Source organism: Dendrobates tinctorius, unplaced genomic scaffold, assembly GCF_039654945.1.
Source record: "Dendrobates tinctorius isolate UK_male_01 unplaced genomic scaffold, ASM3965494v1 ptg000007l, whole genome shotgun sequence".
Classification (NCBI taxonomy): Eukaryota; Metazoa; Chordata; class Amphibia; order Anura; family Dendrobatidae; genus Dendrobates; species Dendrobates tinctorius.
Window position 1 is genome coordinate 35,645,112 of NW_027361675.1, and position 22,640 is coordinate 35,667,751.

The 22,640-nt window shown below is 44.8% G+C and overlaps 1 protein-coding gene across 7 annotated transcripts in view; it reads right to left on the bottom strand.

Moving 5' to 3' along the window:
* Positions 1 to 22,640, bottom strand: part of BCAS3 (BCAS3 microtubule associated cell migration factor) — a 1,710,065-nt gene that overhangs the window by 1,520,648 nt on the left and 166,777 nt on the right. For all 7 annotated transcript variants that reach the window (XM_073573260.1, XM_073573307.1, XM_073573290.1 and 4 more), the window contains one exon: positions 13,138 to 13,210. In XM_073573260.1, the coding sequence (XP_073429361.1) occupies positions 13,138 to 13,210 (73 nt within the window). The remainder of the gene's footprint in view (positions 1 to 13,137; positions 13,211 to 22,640) is intronic.

Consider the following 22,640-nt stretch of genomic DNA (forward strand, 5'->3'; position numbering starts at 1 on the left):
CGGTGGGTGAGGATAGTTGGCACTCCAGACACATGTCACAGTGCCTCTGGACCTCCGCGTAGACTACAGGCCAAAAAAAAGCTGCAAAATACGCTCCTGTGACTTTTTGGCTCTCAAGTGCCCTCCTAGCATGTGACTGTGAGCCATGTCGAACACAGCCCAACAGTAGGATTGGGGCACCACTAGCTGTTCCACCACCTCATCCTTTATCCACCCGGTATAACAACTTCTGGTGGATAACCATACCACGGTTGCTGAGCTACCATGGAGTAGCTCAGAAAACATACCTGCTTGCTGAACTACTCCAATAATTTCCACCACCCTTTCTCGTGTCAGTGCCAGGGTGGGATCCAGAAGCTGAGCGGTCCCGATCTTACCAGGAGCCACTTCCAGCTCAGGGATTGGTGGGGTCTCCTTGACCTCTCCTGCCAATACCTCTAGGGGAAGCCTATCGGGATTACAGTCTGTCCCTATGTTGGCAATCCCTATGGCAGGTACTCCTTATTCGGGATCTTCGGGTTTCGCGCCCAAAATAGCATTCACATTGGGAGGGTTAACCCTGGTCTCCCACAGGGACCAGAACAGGGGCAAGTCTCTTCCAAACACAGTTCCTTACGGAAGAGTCTTTACCACTCCCACCACATGTCTTATTTCACCACACGGGGTGGAAAACATAACCTCCGTGGTCGGTTAAGGCCCCCGTCACACTAAGCGAAATCGCTTAAGCGTCACCGATTTTGTGACACAGCAACGATATTGCTAGCGATATCGCTATGTGTGATACTTACCTCCGACCGGCTCCCCCGCTGGCTATCGCTGATCGCGCGAGAACATCCTGGGCCGTTTCTCGTCAGCAGCTCCCTGCTGGGGCCGACGAGCGACGCGTGGACGCGGGCGGGAGGACGTCTTCATCGCCGCGTCTGACAGGTAAGTAACGACCGTCGACCGCTGCTACGTCGCTGGTGAGATCTGCCTGTTTGGCAGCTCACTAGTGACCATTTAGCGATGCATCAGCGATCCTGACCGGGTTGTATCGTTGTCGGGATCGCTGGTGCATCGCTAAATGTGACGGCACCCTTACTCTCTGAGTTCCCCATGTATGCATACCACCCCACTTTCCATCCAGTAGGGTTGCCCCCAGCAACAAGGGACCCATGAACAAGAGTCACTAAGCTCCCCAAGTCCAAGACAGCGTCCGTCTGTTACCCGTTAACAAGTACATTGCACAGTTGGGGTTCGGTACCGACAGTGCCTGTGGTGGCGGTGCAGACGGGCTGGGCGTACATAGAGACACGGCAAGTATACCCGCAGTCCATGGGTTCAGCTGTCAGTGGGCAGTTGGCAGCCACATGTCCGGGGACCTAGCACAGCCATCACTTGATAACTATGGTGCGGCTGGACCTTGGGGCCGTTTTAGGGGACATGGGTCTGCTGTCACTCTCCCTTCGGGATATTCCCTCAGACCAGGCTTGGTCCTGATTGCTCCCAGTGGAGAGCTGCAGACTTTTTCCAGGCTCCTGAGCTGGCGGGGCCTTACGTGACAGCTGAAATGGAGCAGGGTCCCGTATAAAGTCCTGAGTGGCTGTATATCGCTCCATCAGTCCAACCACCTGGTCCAGAGTGCCCGGGTCCTCTTGCCCCACCCAACGCTGTATGCCTGCTGGCAGAGCCCTCACCAGCCGGTCGACCACCACCTTCTCTACTGTCTGGAACAGGGTTAAGGTCTCAGGCTGGAGCCATTTTTAACCAGTTGCAGAAAGTCATAGGCCTGAGACCAGGCAGGGCGACAATCGAAAAAGGACCACTGGAACACACGTTGGGCCAGCACATATGTATTAACCCCCAGTCAGGCAAGGATCTCACCTTTCAGCTTCCCATATTCCAGGGCAACGTTCCCGACTGAGCTCCAGGTAGGCCTTCTGGGCATCTCCTGACAGGAAGGGGGCCACCACTTCAGTCCACTGGGTCACCGGCAAGTTCTCCCGCTCTGCAGTGCGTTTGAAGATGTGAAGAAGGCCTCCATGTCATCCTCAGGTGCAATGTTCCTCAGTGCTGACTGGACTTTGTACCGGGCCTTATACCAGAACGTGGTCGCTGGGGTGGGTGCCTCTCGTAGAGCTGCAATCTGCTGCATCAACAGATTATTTGTCTGCTGCAATTGGTTCTGCTCCTGCTGCCGTTGCTGCAGTTCCTGTTGCTGTAGCTGCTGCTCCTACTGCCGTTGTTGCTGCTCTTGCAGCCTTTGCTCTTGTTGTTGCCGTTGGAACTGCAGCTGCTGCTCTTGCTGCTGCAAGTGCAGCTGATACTGCTGTGTGAGGGCCAACTGCTTAAGTATTTCCTCCATCTTTTCCACAGGCTTGAGCTGGAGAGTTGCAGGCTTGATTACTGACATGCAGCACGCTTTGGGGTATGTCTTAGTTCACACTGCCCGCATTCTCCAACCATATGTAGTGCAGCTGGGTGGGTGCAGTGTGACAGGCAGTGACCAACAGGGAAAGTTCACAGCAAGACGTATTTAATGTCAAAAACTCACACAAGTGTACAGCACTCGGTATCCTGCAGCCGGGAAACAAGACAGTCCATAAGTGTGACCGGTTGCTGAAGGTGACTGCACCAGTGTATCCTGCTGCAGGGTGCCAGGAGTTCACTCTGCTGGGCTCTGTGTTAGGCCTCTTTCACACATCAGGTTTTCGCCGTCAGGCGTGATCCGGCGCTTTTGACAGAAACCGGATCCGGCGAAATGCAATGCCGGATCCGGTTTCCCCCCCATTGACTTGCATTTGCGCCGGATCGCGCCGGATGGCCATGCGTTTCATCCGGTTTTCGCCGGATCCGGCAATGTGTCGCGATCCGGCGTCTGGAAAAAACGGCTACTGTAACGTTTTTTGTCTCCGGCGAAAAAGCCGGACACGCCGGATCCGGCACGTCCGGCTTTTTCACACAATGAAAGCCTATGAGCACCGCAATGCGCCTGATCCGGCGAAAGCCGGATCCGGTGGCCGGATCCGTTTTTTGGTCTGAGCATGCTCAGTAGCTCTGCCCACAAGACATATATAAAAGCAAGACAGTGGGACCCACAGCCACACCCAACATGCCACCCAAGAAAGCAACCAAGTGCAGCAGGAGAAGGCAGGAGACCACTGCAGCACCATCAGCAACACCACCACCCCAAATGGAGCAGCAAATGGAACATGCTGAGGAGGGGAGGCCAGCAGCAGATGAGAGACGGTAATTATCAAATCCCCCATTCCTCCAAACTAGGGCCATGGAATATCAAGATATTCATTGGCCCTTTGTTTCTCTTTATTCAACAGCCGCCCAAGAGATGCAGCAGCAGCAGAAATGGCATCACTGGCAGCAGCAACAGCAGCAGCAATACCCACAGCCATGGAGTCTGGCCATCAACAGGACAGCACATCTTCTTCTGGGAGCCCTCCCTCGCATCGTCAGCGTTTGACGGTAAGTTTTTATTTCCAAAATCCATCATCTCTGTAATATATGTCTATTCATTGCCTTTTATTTCAAAACAGGAATCACAAGATGAAGAGGAGCTCCCAGAAGAAGAAGGAAGGGGTGGACAGACACCTGGAGTGGGCTCACAATTGGTAAGTTTTTTGCATCAAACGCAGAAACACAACATCACACTACACACAACACATAGAAAACAATGTTCTGCAGACCACACACAGCAAACAAATGCCTACATCCAAAGACATAACATTTTTTGTTTTCTTCTCTAGTCTTCCCAATCTGGTGCTCGGCCAAGAGGTCCTCGCAGTGCCTCCCAGGGTCGTCGGCGACAGCAACGCGGCGGTCACCAGCGTGTAAGTATAAATATTTTTGCTTTGTTTTTTTGCACTTTTTATTTCATTTCTTTTGTGGAGGCTAATTATGTTATTTTTGTCTTTTTCTTTAACAGCCTTCACAGCGTGCTCCCGACTCTGACGGTGAGGATGGAGGACTCGATGTGGACCACCTCATCGATCTCGTCAGAGAAAGGGAGCCGCTCTGGAATATGGCTGACCGCCGCCACGCTGACCTTATCGTTACCCGACGACTCTGGAAGGAAATCTGTTCGCTCCTTGTGGGCCGCTGGGAGGACCTCGATGTTCGGGCCCAGATTAAAGAGCGTAAGTATATACAGTACCGGTTGCTTGATGTAAACCAGTGTTTCCCGAACTCCAGTCCTCGTGGTCCCCACGGATCATGTGTTCAGGATTTCTATTTACTATGGAAATCCTGAAAACATGACCCCTGGGGACCATGAGGACTGGAGTTTGTGAAACACTGATGTTGTATACTAACCACTCCTTTCTCGTTTCAGGGAACAGAATTGGGAATCGGTGGCGGTCTGTGAGGGATCGTTTCAAGAAGGAGTTCAATAAAGAGATGCGGGCCCCGAGTGGATCTGGAGGACGCAGGAGCAAGTACAAGTACGCACAAGCCCTGTCGTTCCTCCGGGAAACAATGGTCACTAGAAGGTAAATATTACACACCACATGTGAAAAAAAATGTTAGATGTAACTTTTTTTTTTCAGCCAGGGCCATACCATGTCAGTATTTTAATTGTTTTTTTTTTCTCTTTATTCCACAGCACGGTGAGCAGCACTCGGGAGCCTGCACGATTGGACCCTTCTGAGGCGATCCCTGAGGAGACCGGCACCGAGGGACACTTCGACCGCCCCGGTACATCTGCACCTTCCCAGCCTTCCCACACATTCGACCCATCTGTCCCATCCACCAGCACAGGAGCATCGTGGCCGCCTACATTACATGAAGCTGCTGGTGAGGAGATCGCTTTCCCTTTACCCCACCCTTCTGCCCCTGCCACCTCTAGTACACCTGCGGGTACTGGGCGGCAGCGGCAGAGGGGTCAGGAAAAGAGTTATGCGCAAGAGTTCTTGCATCTGAATGCATCTTTCCAGAACTGTCTAAAAGTCTTGTCAGAGCAAATCTCCGCAGGCTTTCAGCAGATCAACTCCAGCATTCTGGAGGTGAAGACACTTCTGCAAACCATGCATTCAGAAGCAAGATCTTCGCCAAACCACACCTTTTTCAGGTCTGTTGTGGAGCGCATGGCAACACTATCTCCTACCCAGCAGATGCATGTAATGCATTCGTGCCACGGTGCTCTACAGCAGGTTACCTCCCAACCTCCACCTCCCACCACTGTAGTTCCTCCACCTGCACCCCCTCCAGCCACTTTCCATCCTCCCCCTCCTATTACATCTGCACCCCCTCCAGCCACTTTCCATCCTCCCCCTCCTATTACATCTGCACCCCCTCCAGCCACTTTCCATCCTCCCCCTCCTATTACATACCAGCAACCTCACCAGTACCAGCAACCTCCCCAGTACCAGACATCTCCCCACTTCCAGCAACCTGCCCCGTACCAAACTCCTTCCCCGTACCAAACTCCTTCCCCGTACCAAACTCCTTCCCCATACAACTTTCCATCAACATCATCTGCTCCTACAGTCCCTGCCCAACCCTCCACTCCACCGCCCACCACCTCTTCTGCCTCCCACATGTCCACCCATTCTGTAGCTTTTTCCACACCTTCACCTCTAACTGTTCCTTCCCCACCACGATCCCAGTCCTCTCTCCACACACCCAGTGTCGAAGTGTCCCGCAGCCCCTCCAGCAGTATTTCCACCCCACACTACACAGATTTGTAATGTGTGTTTTTTTAATAAAAATGCCCATTGGGTTTAAAACCTTTATTAAAAAAGTTTTTTGCACTTTAAAAACATTTTACAAAAAAAAAAAAAAAATTTAAATAAAAGTTAAATTATCGTTTCACAATGGTTGTCTGTCATTTCTTTCTGCGGCGAACTATGTTTAAAAAAAAGGTTAAATACAGGGTATTTCAAAGGTAAAAAGGTATTCAAAACCAGGTATATAACTGTGGGTAAATTTTAGCTTTTTGCCACAGTTGTGTTCCTGGTTGTGTTTGAAGCAAAGTATTTCACCTAAAAAATTGTGTTTATTGTTGGTGATTTCCTAACAATGTACACAACTTTTGTTAAAAGGTGAAATACTTTGCATAAAACACAACCAGGTACACACCTGTGGCCTAAAGCTAAAAATAGTAAGACCATGACAAGATAGCCAACTTTGGTTGGCAAAGGTATATACTGTTGGTCCAGAAGGTACACAAGTTTGGTTAGGGCACAAATCTTTCACACTCTGTCATCCTGCCAGTGTACTCTGCCTTGAGGTGACATAAAGTATAGTGCAAAATTGTCCCTCATTACTGAAACCGTCACAGAACTTCTAGTGGTAATATTTCCAATGACAACATCCATCTTCGCCAGTAACTTGCTCTTCTCTCCAACCTGCACTTTCTTCTCTACAACCTGTCAAAGAAGGGCTGTAGGAACATGCTATATATAGTTTTCCAGTAGCCAATCCCGTTCGGAAGGCCACAAGGGTCAATTTTAAAAACCGGATCCGGCGTAATCCGTCGAAAAACGGATAGAAAAACGGATGAACCGGATGAGACGGATCCGGTTTTGTCTGTCAAGAACAAGACGGATCCGGCAGAAAACCGGATCCGGCACATCAGGTTTTACAAAACATTTGCCGGATCCGGCATTCCGGCACGACGCCAGATCGCGCCTGACGCCGAAAACCTGATGTGTGAAAGTAGCCTTACTTTCACACAGGCTGAGCTTTCTCAGAGCTGACTGCTCTGCTCGCTGCAAAACTCCACTCTCACTGACACATCCAAACCCTCCTTCAGGGGTTTTTACAAACAACCTGTGGCCCTCGGCCACATGGAATACCCAGCCCGGGGGAGGAAAAGGACTAACCCCACTACCTTCCTGTAGTCTGTTTAAAAAATAAAAGCCCATGACAGGTTGTTTTCCTAAATCTGCCTTGAACAGATAGCTTGCCCAAAAGCCAACACTCACTTTTATTCTGCATTGCAAACACAGCTATACCTGTGACTGCAATGCACTGCAATGCACTCCAATGCACTCCCACGGCCTTAATACGCTTCTGAGTGCATTCTAGAGGACATATAACGACCCTCGCAAATAACAATGGTCGCTGCCTTACAAGGTTACAAGAATTTTATAATATTTAGCCATGGAAATAAATATATATATATATATATATACATACATACACACACGGTATTTCCATCACTAAAAGTGATAGCTGCAGATTTTCATGCATAGTTGGTAAAATTGATCCCACAATTTGTTATGCAATTTCCCTAAAATGTTGCAATCTCCCATATGTGGTCAAAAATTGCAGTTTGGTCACACGCCAGAGCTGTGAACAAAGAGCACAATTTGGCTTTTGGAGTGCAGACTTCTTGCAAGTTCGCAGACCCCCTAAACTACGAAGAACAGCATAAAAGGCCCTGAAAGGAGCCAACTTTGGAAATTACACCCATCTTCAGGCGCAACTATTATTTTGGTCCCACAGTTGTTTTCCAGAAAAATGCATGAAGTGAATGTTACAGAGTTAAAATTGCAAATATGCCAGTGTAGTGCCCAATACATTGTGCCCAGCTTGTCCTTTTGGAGACATGCACCCCCCATAAGTTATGTTAATTTTTTTGTATAAATCCTCCCAAAATATGATTCAGACTAAACCTCTGATGAAACCACACTGAGGACGATTGAGTCACTTTGCACTCCATTTGTCGTGTGTCCTGATGGTGTGCCATTACTTTGGCATGCACACAACTTGTTAGGTGTCGGGTTCCTGACACTGCACAGCAGGAATCCAGAGCCTTGCACCCAGCGGTCTCCCATTCTTCTTCAGCCGCAGTGGAGCCTGCTCAGCAGATTCATCGGTCCCGGCGCTCTGCCCAGGCCAACTTTGTGGGTTTGCTTGCTGCCGCCACCTCTGGCACAGCTATGACAATGCATGCTGCTCAGCAGCGAGATTCTCCAGGGACCGTCCTCATGTCGGGCCACTGAGCATGCCCATGGAGTGATCTCCCATTGGAGATCGAGGGTCACGTGCTCAGGTCCTGCTCGTGTTCGGATTGGCCCATCTGAAAAGCCAGGAAGGTCCCGGACGCCCGTGGCTATAAAAGGTTTGCATGGCCGCTCGCCCATGCGCTAGGATTGTATTTACAGACTATGTGGAGTGAGTGATGTATGCACGTATGAATGTCTCTGGTGAATGACTCATTAAGAAACCCCTACCCTTGGTACGCATGTGTTGTGCAGCCTAGCCTGCTAGCGCCCAGGCTTAGGCGTAGGTAGGTCTGAGGTTGAGTCAGGCATCAGGCCTCACCAGGGACTCGGCACGCCTCAGTGCGCGTGCTCCATAGCCAGCGTCTATAGCGGCCCTCGCGGCAGCGACGCCGCGCGTTCAGTGGGCCTAGAAGGACTCTAATCCCGTGTCCTTGGGGTAGCGTTCTGTGGCCGTACACTGTGCGCTCTTTTAGCAGAGCTCTATGAGCACAAACAGGCTCCGGCGTTTATGTTCAGCTGTAGTGCGGCTCTGTGAAGCAACAGAGTCCGCCCCTGTACACACCGGGTGACGTTAACCCGCGTGTGTTCTTATAGTATACCGCCATATAGCATCCGCAATTACTGAGCAGCAGGTTACCACCCCTGCACGGTGGACCCCGGGCTGCGAACGCACCTTATTACCATCTTTATTATTTGGTGCGTTCAGCCAGCCCTAACACAACTGTAATTGCCAACACCTTTGTGTGCTAAAAAAAAGTCTAAAAAGATGTACATTGCCGGAACACAGGCCAGACGGAGTCCAGTGTGTCTCCGTCTGTCTCATTACAGTGAATGATTCCGTTACGGGTTACAGAGCTGCTGGATTTGCGGGGTGCCGTATGACCCGCAATGGGGGCTGCTACAGCCTATAGTTCTTGGATCTCTGAATACGGCTCCATGGCCTATGGACATCGGTTTCGGGGATTGTTGTGGGAACACCATGGACTGCATAGCACCTGCATGGAAACTTTTTGTTTTCTAATAAAATTGGTGGACGAGGGACAGTGTCTTGTCTTTATTTCTCTTTTATATCTCAGGTTTACATTTGTGGACTACGTTGGGCCACCCCAGGATTTGCAAATTCTGGGGTGGCCGTGAGCTGCTACAAACTGTATCTAAGCCCCATCCAGCATGATATTCCCAAGACCCATGTATCTAATCCCCATCCTGCGTGATAGGCCCTAGACCCATGTACCTAATTCCCATCCTGCATGATACACCCTAGGCCCATGTGTCTACTTCCCATCCTGCGTGATACACCACAGAACAGTGTATCTAATCCCCATTCTGCATGATACGCCCCAGATCCATGTGTCTACTTCCCATCCTGCGTGATCCGCCACAGAACAGTGTATCTAATCCCCATCATGTGTGATACGCCCCAGACTTCTGTATCTAAAAACTATCCTGTATGACACGCCCGAGACCAGTGTATATAATCCCCATCCTACTTGATACACCACCCTGACTTATATGTCTAATCCCCATCCTGAGTGATACAACCCAGAACCATGTATCTAATTCCCACACAGCGTGATACTCCCAGGCCAGTGTATCTAATCCCCATCCTGCATATGCCCCAGACCCTTGTATCTAATCCCCATACTGCATGGTATGCCCCAGACCCGTGTATATAATCCCCACCCTATGTAATAGGCCCCAGACCTGTATATCTAATCCCATCAAGGCATGTGTGATAGCTAGATCAGTGTATCTAATCCTATTATGGGCATGGATGATACGCCCCTGACCGGTGTATCTAACCCCATCATGGGCATGCATGATACTCCTCAGACCTGTGTATCGAATCCCATCATTGACATGGGTGATGCACCCCAGACCCGTGTCGCTAATCCATTCATGCGAGATACATCCCAGACTAGTGTATCTAATCCCATCAAGGGCATGTGTGATACATCCCAGACCAGTGTACCTAATCCTATCATGGGCATGGATGATAAACCCCAGACCTGTATATCTAATTCCATCATGGCCATGCATGATACGCCTCAGACCCGTGTATCAAATCACATTATGGGTATGGGTGATACGCCACAGACCAGTATACCTAATCCCATCATTGGCTTGGGTAATACGACCCAAACCAGTATATCTAATCCCATCATGTGAGATACACGCCAGACAAGTGTACCTAAGCCTATCATGGGCACTGGTGATACACTCCAGACCCATGTATCTAATCCCAGACTCATGTATCTAATCCCAATATTGGCATGGGTGATATTCCCAAGACCCGTGCATCAAGTCCCATCATTCGAGATACGTCCCAGACCAGTGCATCTAATCCTATCATGGGCATGGATGATAAACCCCAGACCTGTATATCTAATTTCATCATGGCCATGCATGATACGCCTCAGACCTGTGTATCAAATCACATTATGGGTATGGGTGATACGCCACAGACCAGTATACCTAATCCCATCATTGGCTTGGGTAATACGACCCAAACCAGTATATCTAATCCCATCATGTGAGATACACCCCAGACAAGTGTACCTAATCCTATCATGGGCACTGGTGATACACTCCAGACCCATGTATCTAATCCCAGACTCATGTATCTAATCCCAATATTGGCATGGGTGATATTCCCAAGACCCGTGCATCAAGTCCCATCATTCGAGATACGCCCCAGACCAGTGCATCTAATCCTATTGTGCGGGATACACCAAAGACCAGTGTATCTAATCCCATCATGTGATATAATAAACTGAGCACTGTATCTAGATAAGCAGAATGTAACATATGCTGGAATTAATTGCGGTACGTGATACACTCCACGTATCTAACCCCAGCTTATAATAGAGCAGTAGCACCGAATAACAGAATCGGTGTTGCAGGCCGTCCTCAGTGATGCGGTCTACTTCTCAGTATCACTTTGAAGTCACCAACAAAATGCCTCTGTACTGTGACCCAAAGCTTCATCCTCTCTTATCCCTTTGCAAAGACCCAGAAGAGGAGGAGAGGAGTGAAGTCACACACGTCAGCAGACCCCACCCACATTTACTGCAGTCGCAACGTGAGGTAGTTGTACACTTGGTTATCATGATAACTTTCAGCAGCTGCTCCCCCTAGTGTTTAACAGTGTAAATGGCAAACATTTTTTTATTTATTTTTCATATTTTACTCCATTAAAAACAAATGATAATGCAAACATTTTTTCAATTGTTAAAAAATTATTTTTTTTTTTAATGGCATCTTCTCTTTAACACAGACCATGGCTGATGTAGAAATATAAGCTATAGCTATACAGCTAACACCAGCTGCATTTTGGCCCACCAGGTGATACTGTCTACTTAATCCTCAGTGCTGAGGAATAAGGCTAGGTTCACATTTGCGAGTGGCCGAGCTGCAGAGGGCTGTGGACTTCCTCTGGTCAGCTCCGCCCACTGCTTCACCTCCTCCAGTCAGCTCCGCCTACGTCTCCATGCGGTCGTTTTGACGATGCAGCGACCTGCGTTGAATGCAACATGTTGGAATTTGATGCGGTCGCCACATAGTCAAAACGACCGCATGCGGAGGCATCTGCATACATCCGCACGACCTGCGTACCCAATGATAAGGATAGGTATGCAGGCTACATGCAGACATAGGCGGAGCTGACCGGAGGAGGTGCGGCAGTGGGCAGAGCTGACCGGAGGAAGTCCGCAGCCCTCCGCAGCTCGGCCATCCGCAAATGTGAACCTAGCCTAAGACTGCTTAAGGATCACTGTAAAAAGATGCACTTATGGTTATGTTTTAGAAAAATGTTGGGTTATTTTTTGTGTTCACGCCAAATAAGGCAAAAAGACAATCAAACACATAATATGCTTTGTACATTAGTATACAGGGAAAACCCTAGCTGAATACAGTATCACTCATGGTTTCAGGTTCATCACAGTTACGAAGCATTGTCTTGCATTGTCCAATTCTGGGCTTGAGAGATACCGTACTTTCTATTATTACCTATTTCAAGTTAAATTAAGACAAAACGGATGGCAAAATGTTTTGACATACTTCCTTAAAATATCACGAACCCAAGGCCAGTAAAGTAAACTTCTCACAATAACATTTCGATAGCAAGTCGATGAATCATTTTCGCTTCACGTCTCATTGTTTTAAAGTCCTAATTTGTGTTACTCTTTCCAGAACATAAAGAGTAAATAAAATAACAACCCAAGGAAAGGTTAAGGGTACAGAAAGCTGATAGAGAAGCGCATTTATCCAAATATTCGGAATAAAGCAAGGCCATATATACACAAATACATCAGGTTACTTGGTCGCAGAAACTTAGTACAAATCTACAAGCAAACAACCAGAATAGAACATTCGCTGGCAAACTAGAAATAAACAGTGCTTCTAATCTAATCAGATTTGCTCCTGGGATTATATACATTCTGACAAGCATTCACCCAACAAAATGTAAAGTTTACCTAATTTCAAACAGATCTGCAACACATTAATGCACACCAGCAGTACTGCGGCCGTGTCTCCAAGTGTGCACCACACAGTCAAGGCTGTCATCTGTTTCAGCAGCTTTCATTACACTACATAGGTTTCAAAAATCCATCTAAAGATAAAATATGGATGCAACGTACTTTAGGTCTAAAGACAGCCATGCTTGCTTCAAGAAATGATGTCCATCCAGGACTGTGAACGTACCACATTGATGAATATCGCACCACAAGCATTCGCTAACTATTTGCAGCATAGAGGATTAAGGTATATTTGAGGCTCCACCAACACCAGAACGGGGGTCCCAAGCCCCCTGCCAGAGGAGACTGAACGAAGCACATATGTACAGTATCACTCAATGTCTAGGGGACTGTTGGAGACGGTTGAGCAATGTACTCACTGTACAGTCAAGTACAATGCAATTCTGGAATCATTGCACAATGGGTCCCATTGGTGATAGACGCTAATGATTTATAATGGGGGCATCTTGGGCTTCATTTTTAAGGTTTCTGAAATCCAAAACTGAGCCTCAGATCGCCATTGTGAACGGATGCTCAGTTAATAAAAAAGATGGGCAGTGGAGCTACACAAGACTTCAGGATCAGACGACAAAGAAGACTGCAAAAAGCAGCAATAACAAAGGGAAAAGACAAAAAGGTCGATTTACTCAGTCTTATAAACCAAAATGGAGTCATACCTGCAAGAACCTGTACTTTTGCACATTCCAAGTAGTGGTCTTTTTTCAGAAAAACTGTCAGCCTTTTGTGTACCTACAAAAGAATATTAGAACATTAACAAGCTATATATGTATGTGTATGTACAGTATATATATAAAAATATGACATCTAAATAGAAATGTGTACACGATGATGATCATTGGAGGCTAAAAGTCAGAGGGGCCTCATTCCCTCAGTGCAGAGTCACTACCATTACAATTACAAATGATAAATAAAAATGACAGACCACAAGGCTGAAACAGTATAACATCATATATTGCATGTGGGTGCAGATGAAACCAACACAATCAGCCCATGGAAAATCAGTGTAGGACACACTGTAATCAATAAGAAACAACAAGAGGAAATCAGTGCATAGATGTCCAAAGTATGATAAAATCACAAATCTTTATTAAATAACACAGGTAGAAAAGCACAAACAATGACAAATAAAGGGTGACACAAGCAGAAGCAGAGCAAAGGGGTATACAGTGTCAAAAACCTCACTCTGACCCTTATCATAAGTAAACACCTGGTGGTAAAGATTCAAGTATACACACCCGATATATAACAGGCAGACCAGTGAAAAGCAATAAGGGGTAAAATCCCCAGCTGGACAGCCATATAATCAGGGGTGAAATTACAAAGACACAAAAGTAAGGTAAACATACCAGGAGGGGAGAGGGGAGAGACACTGGATCCCAAGCTCAGCTGACCCCGACGTACGTTTCGGAAATGATCTTCCTTCCTCAGGGGGCGTGTCAATAGGGTGTTAATTGCAGTTTAAATAGGGGAGGTAAAAAACAAGCACCAATCATGAGGGGTGACGCTGACCAATCCCCCCACATCCCCCATCGCTGCCTGGGCTGGCGCTGATCAGCACGGGGCCCCATGACGTCAGACGCCAGACCACAGGCAGACGGGGGCGGGACAGGAAGCGCGTCCACCCACACATGTACAGGAACAGGAAGGACGGCCGCGGCCATCTTGGATATGGGCCAAAGGCAGAAAATCTGCCAGAACTATGAAAGGGAATAGTGAGCGTCCCTAAAAGGACCTTACAGGATAGAAGCGGGCTAAATAGCGCTACAACTAATGAAGTACCCTAATATAATAATGTAGTAACGCATCACCAATTATATAAAAATTAATTAATATATAGGGGAGCGCAAATAAGGCATTAACAAGAAATGGAAATGTAAACTAAATGTATAAATTGCACCTGGGCAGCAAGAATAATCGGTAAGATGAGAGGCAGAGCACATAATATTACAAAAATAACAATAACCAGTGTTCAGTGCCCATACCTATCATATATAATCGAATACATGATTTTAAATACATAAAGCCGCACAAAAGCTGTATACGTGTCGAAATATACATCAGTATACACATCCATAATATTGAGCCATAAAATACACCTACATATGGATACAGCAACGTCATTAGTCCAGCATGCAAAAAAAAAAAAAAAAGGCCGTCCTCATGTGAGTCAGTTTCTTTGTAGCAGAAGGAAAAAGATGCGGCACTCACCCAGATTTGCAGTGCAGTGTTTCTTTATTCAACCATTAAAGGTCACACAATAAAGGACGGGCAGATAACATGAGGCATGTGGGAAAAAAAAACAGACGGTAGCCGTTTCGCGTACACAGACGCTTCAACAGGTCCAGGTCACACCTTTAATGGTTGAATAAAGAAACACTGCACTGCAACTCTGGGTGAGTGCCGCATCTTTTTCCTTCTTTTACAAATTTAGCATGTTTTTTCTGATGCTGAGCACCGTTATTCCCAGCAGTGTTTTACACACTGTGTGCCTGTGATTGATCCTCGACTTGTTGCTGGTGGATTAGAGCCTTAGTGCCGTTCATCTGGGCTTTCTTTGAATTGAGTTTCTTTGTAGCGCTTGATGGTTTTTGCCACCACACTTGGCGACACTTTCAAACTTTTCCCAATTTTTCGGACTGACTGACCTTCATTTCTTAAAGTAATGATGGCCACTCATTTTTCTTTACTTAGCTGCTCTTTTCTTGCCATAATGCAAATTCTAACAGTCTATTCAGTAGGACTATCAGCTGTGTATCCACCAGACTTCTGCACAACACAATTGATGGTCCCAACCCCATTTATAAGGCAAGAAATCCCACTTATTAAACCTGACAGGGCACACCTGTGAAGTGAAAACCATTTCCGGTGACTACCTCTTGAAGCTCATCAAGAGAATGCCAAGAGTGTGCAAAGCAGTAATCAAAGCAAAAGGTGGCTACTTTGAAGAACCTAGAATATAAGACATATTTTCAGTTGTTTCACACTTTTTTGTTAATTATATAATTCCACGTGTGTTAATTCATAGTTTTGATGCCTTCAGAGTGAATCTACAATTTTCATAGTCTTTGAATGAGAAGGTGTGCCCAAACTTTTGGTCTGCACTGTATATATTTAGCTTTTTATTTCATAGAGAGATACATAGAAGAATAACCGGTAATTTATTTGTCGGCTTTTGTAAAATCATTGCAGAAGCCGAAAGGAGACATGGTTTACATACAGCAAACCATTGCATATCAGTGAGATTTATATATGTCCCTAACTAATAATGTTAGTAGTGTATGTGTATGTAAAATATTGCAGCTGTAGGTGTTAAAGAATTAATTCACGGAAAAAAATTGCGTGAGGTCCCGCACAATTTTCTCCACCAGAGAGGCAAAGTCAGTGACTGAGGGCAGATATTAATAGTCTAGAAAGGGACCATTGTTATTGCCCCCCCCGGCTAAAAACATCTGTCCCCAGCCACCCCAGGAAAGGCGCATCTCTCTTCCAATTGCCCTGTAGTGGGTGGCATATGGGGTAATAAGGGGTTAATGTCACCTTGCTATTGTAAGGTGACATTAAGCCTGGTTAATAATGGAGAGGTTAAAAAAACACACATTAAGAATAAAGTCTTATAATAAAATACTTAAACACACAGGTTTGCCATCTTTATTTAACTCCCTATCCAAGCGAAGCCATATATATATATATATATATATATATATATATATATATATATATATATATATATTGTAGGGATTCGCACTGGTAGGTAATGGCAGGGCTGCAGTAGTGAGGCAACACAGAGGCTTAAAGTCCAATTTCAGTGGTTTAATGTCACGTTGCAAACAGCAGATTAACAGAAAGGAAAAACATAAATATACTCCAGCTTGGAGAACCACTGGTCCCAGACTCACCCCTTGCACGGGACGGGCTTAACTAAGTGGCTGCCAGGTCCACGGCATCCGCCAGGTGCCATTCCCAGGGTTGTTGAGAGTCTTGCGGCTATAGTCCTGCAGCACGGGGATCCTGTATACAAGTTCAGGCTAAGTCCAGGCAAGTTCCTGTAACTTCCAGACACGCTCTCACCATGTGCCAAACACCAACCTCCATTACATAGCCCATAACCCCTCTCACCGGTGAGGTAGACATCACATGTGCTGATCACGTGACCATGACATCATCACACGTCCTGTCTTTAGGGAAAAACCCGGTCAAACATTAACCTGCTGGGAAAAATGTATCTCCCATCCAGTAAAACACCCTTGAGGCTATGTGCACATGTAGCGATTTTTGCCGCGAAAACGCTTAAAAATCGTGTACAGAACGCACCCCATGCATTCCTATGGTATTCCGCACATGCTGTGCTAATGCTGCGCTTTTTTCCGCGGCGGAATCGCATCGCGGAAAAAATCACAGCATGCTCATTCTTTTGTGCGGAATCGCAAAGAATTGCCGCGATTCCGCACCCATAGGAATGCATGAGAACCGCTTACTTCCGCATGTGGCTATGCCCAGTTAAGCGTCTCATGTGCGGTTGGTACCCACGGTGTGGAGGAGAGGAGACTGTCCTCCAGGCCCTGGGTACCATACCCCTGTAAGAAAAAGAATGAAAAATAAAAAATCGGGGTATATTTACTTTCCGATGTCCCGCGCTGCATTCCCGGGCCTCAGCGTTCCCAGTAATGCCTTGCGGCAAGGCCCTGTAATGACGTGGTCTCGCGAGATCGCTATAGCAACGCGAGACTACGTCATCACAGGTCTCGCAAGGCATTACTGGGAACGCTGAGGCCCGGGAATGCATCGCGGGACGCCGGAAGGTAAATATACCCCGATTTTTTTATTTTTTTTTTAGCATTTTAACATCCTATCTTTTACTATTGATGCCGCATAGGCAGCCTCAATAGTAAAAACCTGGTCACACTTGTCAAACACTATGTTTGACGAGTGTGACCAACCTGTCAATCACTTTCCAAGCGATGCTTCAAATCGCTTGGAAAGTGCTTGAATATCGCACGCGAAAATCGCGGCAAAATCGCGATCATAATCGCGGTAAAATCGCGGTGAAATCACGCGGAAAAAAACGCGCGATTTCTGGGAAGGAGTCCGGTTTTTAGTGAGCGTTTTAAAACGCTACGTGTGCCCACAGCCTTACTCTACCACAATATATACACACACACCTATTCTATTTGTATATATGTATTCTATCTATTCTAACCTATTCTATGCTGTATGTGGCATCTGCTGGCTTTTAAGCTATCAATCTATCTATTTACCATATATATAAATATATATATATATATATATATATATATATATATGTTTTGAGGATTATTTGCTTTTTAAACGATGTGAACAGTTGGGTTTTACAATGCTATTTTAACATGAGTTTTTTCATAGAGAGAACTGCTGTATGAAAAGCTTATGTTAAAATTGCATTGCATATGGATGTTCTGTGGAAAAATCGAACAGAAATCGCATTACACTCGCACAGCACTTGTTCATTTGTTTCCGTCTGGAAATCGGACCGTTTTTTTTTTTTCTCGCAAATGGGTATGTGCCGTTATTCTCAAATGTTTGCATGAGTCTAAATGAGAGTAATGCATATTATATGCTCTATAAAACTAAATACAAAGCTTATAATCATATTTTAATTTTGACTACTGAAAGTAATGATCTTCATAGAATAACGCGTGTTGAACCTTCAGTTATGAGCAGAGTAGGTAAATGTATAGGTAAATATGAATAATAAAACAGTAAATATGAATAGTAGCAGAGACATATAACAAAATAATAAAACAGTACATAAGAATAATAACGCAGAAAAATACCGTAATAAAATATTAAAATAGTAAATGTGAATTCTAAAGCAGAAGCAAATAAAACTTTAATATTAAATTATAAGAAAAACTTGCAGTTTTAGCTACCATATGTCATGTATTATAATAATGCATATTCATCTTGGCTAAGACTACAAGGAGCTGAACAAGACCTGCTAATTTGGTTGTATTTCCAAAAGAAAGTAACAAGAAACTTCAAAATGTTAATAAAATCATTGAATTATTCTGCTAATTCCAAAGTTTTCCTGCAAGAGACTAGTAGGCATGAGACCAGGAGAAATCTTGGATGAAGATAAAACACTTGCGGTCCAAGCTTAATGCAGCAACTAATGATTGTACAGACAGAAACCAGGACACCAAGCATAGTAATTCCATACATTTGACACCTTAAGGGCTCGTTCACAAGACCACATTTTCGGTCTGAGTGCTGTCACAATAAAAAAAAAAAAAAATGGACTGCACTCGATCCAATAGTATTCAATTGGGCAGTGCGGACGAGCAATTTTTTCATGGGCCAAATCAACGTATGAAAGATATCGCAGCACGCACTGGTTTCTTCCATAAATGAGAGGAGATGGGATGAGACTCACTCACTTAAGTTTATGAGTGTGTAAATAAAAAGAATCGGATGCCATACGTATTGCATCTGTTTTTTACAGATACTTTGAAATTCTGCAACATAGGAAATTATAAATGAATTTGTAAATTATTAATAGGTGCAGCTTTAAAAAACAAACAACTGATTGCATATGGATGATAAGTGAAAAAAAACACTGTCCAAATTTTCTCCAATTCTCTACCGGAGAATTTATAGTAGAGAACGCCTTTGTTTGACATCCATTTGTCTTAACGGGGATATGAAAAGTTGTCCTAATAATGAACACCTACAACATGTGGCCAATTTGGTGGCAGAATCAGACAATAGTATCTATGAATGAAGGGTCTCCTCTGCCATCACTTTCGGCCAGACAAGCTTCACCCTTCACATGTTAATGATTATGATGTCATTTCCTTGGATTGGTCTTATATAAACATTGTTGGTAACGTTGCTCCACAATTGACAAAAGCCTTGAGTCTCGGGATTTTCTTAGTTTTACTGCTATTCTCCCCCACATGCACCACAACTGAACGGAGCGCCGACCATTCTACTGGAACTAAATGTCACCCTTCCGACCATCCCACACAGCTCATTTCACCTTATGATATGCTACTTTAGAATTGGATAGGCATTGCTTTGGGTCAAATGCCTTAACAATTCTTTTCTATGTACATGTCTTGTCTTTATTACCGTATTTGTCAGATCAAAATTATTAACATTGAAAATCACATTGCTAAATATTCTAAAATCCTACTTTTTTTTAAGCTATCAGAAAAATACATTAAATTGTTATACTGATAAAAAAAAGACTCAACCACAATATTTAACTGTATAAACTGCACTCATCCATAAGCAGTACCTGCAAATATTTCATCAGCCAAAGGCCATGAGATGGAATCAGATTAATTGCAGTCCCACTGATTGTGCTGCAAACACGTGCTCCGCTTAATGGAGTCAGTATCCACTTCAATTGCGTGTGTGGGTGAAAGTCTAATCCATAGGTTGTGATGGATTAATTTTTTTGATATCTGGAATTGTATTTGCGTCTGTGCTGGTGGAATATGCTGGCGATATGCACACCTGCTCAACACTCTTTGTTTAATGCAGCTCAATGATTGAAAACAAAAAAAAAACAAAAATCCAGCCAAATCCATCAAATATACAAAGAGTTGAAATCCTGTTGCAAAGTCCTTTTCTTAAACTCCCAAATCCTTTTAATTCTGTCATATAACACTACAGCATTTATCAAAAGCTGAAAATCCAGACAAATCACACAATTAAAGTAATGAAAAACGCACCACCTGCCCTTATCTAGCCCTTCACTTAATAACATGGTGACACTGGTTCACCTATCTGAAAAATGGGCATAATAATTCTGAGTTACTAGGCAAGCTTTCATTTAATCAACTTGGAGTACTTTAATCACAGTGAAGATATCCAGCCTCATTCCGATGACCTCCAATGCAATTCATTTACTGCTCCATGCTCGCTATTCTGTATATCGCCCTAGCTATTCACACATCCCAACTCAAAATGTTATTTTTGCAATATAAAGGCGGTTACATGTACAGTGGCTTGTGAAAGTATTCAACCCCTTGACATTTTGTTTTTTTTGTTTTGCCACCTCACAACCTGGTATTTCACTGTTTGTTTTTTTGAGGATTTGCATCAGTTCATGTAAAAAACATGTCTACAACTGTGAACTTTTGGTTTTCTTTTTTTTTTGCAAAGCAAACAAATAGGACACAATAACTGAAAAATTCAGTGTACATTAGTATCCCCCCCCCCCAAAAAAAAAAAAAAGTCAGTACTTTGTAGAACATCCGTTTGCGGCAAATACAATTGCAAGTTACTTTGGATAAGTCTCTATGAGCTTTCCAAATCTGGCCACTGAGATTTTTGCCCATTCCTTAAGGCAAAACTGATCCAGCTCCTTCAAGTTAGATGGCTTCTCTGGTGAACAGCAATTTTCAAGTCTGACCACAGATTCTCAATTGTAGGATTAAAGTCTGGGCTTTGACTATGCCACTCTAGAACATTTACACATTTCCCCTTAAACAACTAGAGTGTTGCATTAGCAGTATGCTTTGGGTCATGGCCTTGTTGGAAGGTGAACCTTCGTCTCAGTCTCAAATCACTGACAAACAGATTTTGCTCAAGAATATAACTGTATTTTGCACCATCCATTTTCCCCTCGACTTTGACTAATTTCCCCTCTTCCTGCTACCGAAAAACACCCCCACTGCATGATGCTCCAACTATCATGTTTCACTGCGGGGATGGTGTTCTAGGGGTAGTGAGCTGTGTTGGTTTGGCACCAGACATTGCATTTACCTTGTTGGCCAAAAAGTTACATTTTAGTCTCATCTGAGCACAACACATTCATTCCTCCTTACATTTGGGGAGTCTCCCACATGTCTTTTGGTAAACTTAAAGCAAGCAAAACAATTTTTGTGTGTAAATAAAGGCTTTTTTTCTGGTATCTCTTCTATAAAGGCCACCAATATGGAGTGTATGTCTTATTATGGTCATATGGTCAGATACTTCAGTCTCTGCTTGGGTACTTTGCAGCTCCTTCAGGATTACTTTTGGTCTCTGTGCTACTAATTAATGTCCTCCTTGCCCAAGCTGAGAGTTTTGGAGGGCGGCCCTTTCTTGGCAAGTTTGTTGTGGTACCATGTTCTTTCTATTTGATGATAATGGATTTGTTGGTGATCCAGGGGATCATTAGAGAATGGGATATTTTTTTTTTTTTATAACCCAACCCCGACTTGTACTTCTCAACAACTTTGTCCCTGACTTGTTTGGAGATCTCCTTGGTCTTCATGGTGTTGCTTGGTTAGTGGTACCTAATGGTGTTGCAGCCTCTGTGGCCTTTCAGAAAAGATGTGTATATACTCACAGCCCATGTGACAGACTGTTCACAGGTGGACTGCCTGTCACTAAGCATGTGACTTATGAAGGTAATTTTAGACAGCGGACGGTAAAGTATCAGTTCATCTGACAACTATCTCTCTCAACATTCCCACAGAGCATTCATGTGATTTAAATGGGAAGAAAGCCACCGCCGCACACTTGTGGAAGTAGCTTCTCTCCCAGAACAAAAGGAATGTCCATTAAAATTCAAACTGTCTGATCCTTCTCTCCCCCAACATTTATTTTTCGCGCTTATATAGTACCATCATATTCCACAATGCTTTACAGATGTCATAATCACTGTCCCCATTGGGGCTCCCAGACAAAATCATATCTATTGGAGACAGTCTTGCTACCAGGTTCAACTAGGCAAATATAGCTGACATTTATGTACAACAGAGCACACCGTGAATATGTCTGCATCCTTACTATTAATGGCCCTGTCAGATCAAATGCCTGAATACCGTCTTACATGGGTCAGACGTAATCTCTAATGGAGCTAGTGATCGTTGGATAAAACGATATATGAATATATCCTTACCCTACGCCTATCTTGGCACTTTTCTTGCCCTTTGGTTCCATATTGCTGCATTAAGTCGGCAGTTTAGCAACTGCCATTATAGAACCACCTAGCTAAACTGGGAAAGCAGTCATTGGAGGCTCAACTGTAAACATTCCAAAATGGCACCTACTGTCATGAATTAGAGTAGGTGCAGGGTGTGCTTGTTCGACTTGTGCATGCGCCATGTCTCTGTATAGGGAGAGGCAGAAAATGTCTAAATGAACTGAATGCCATTATTGAACTTAAATGGGTATTCCCATCTCT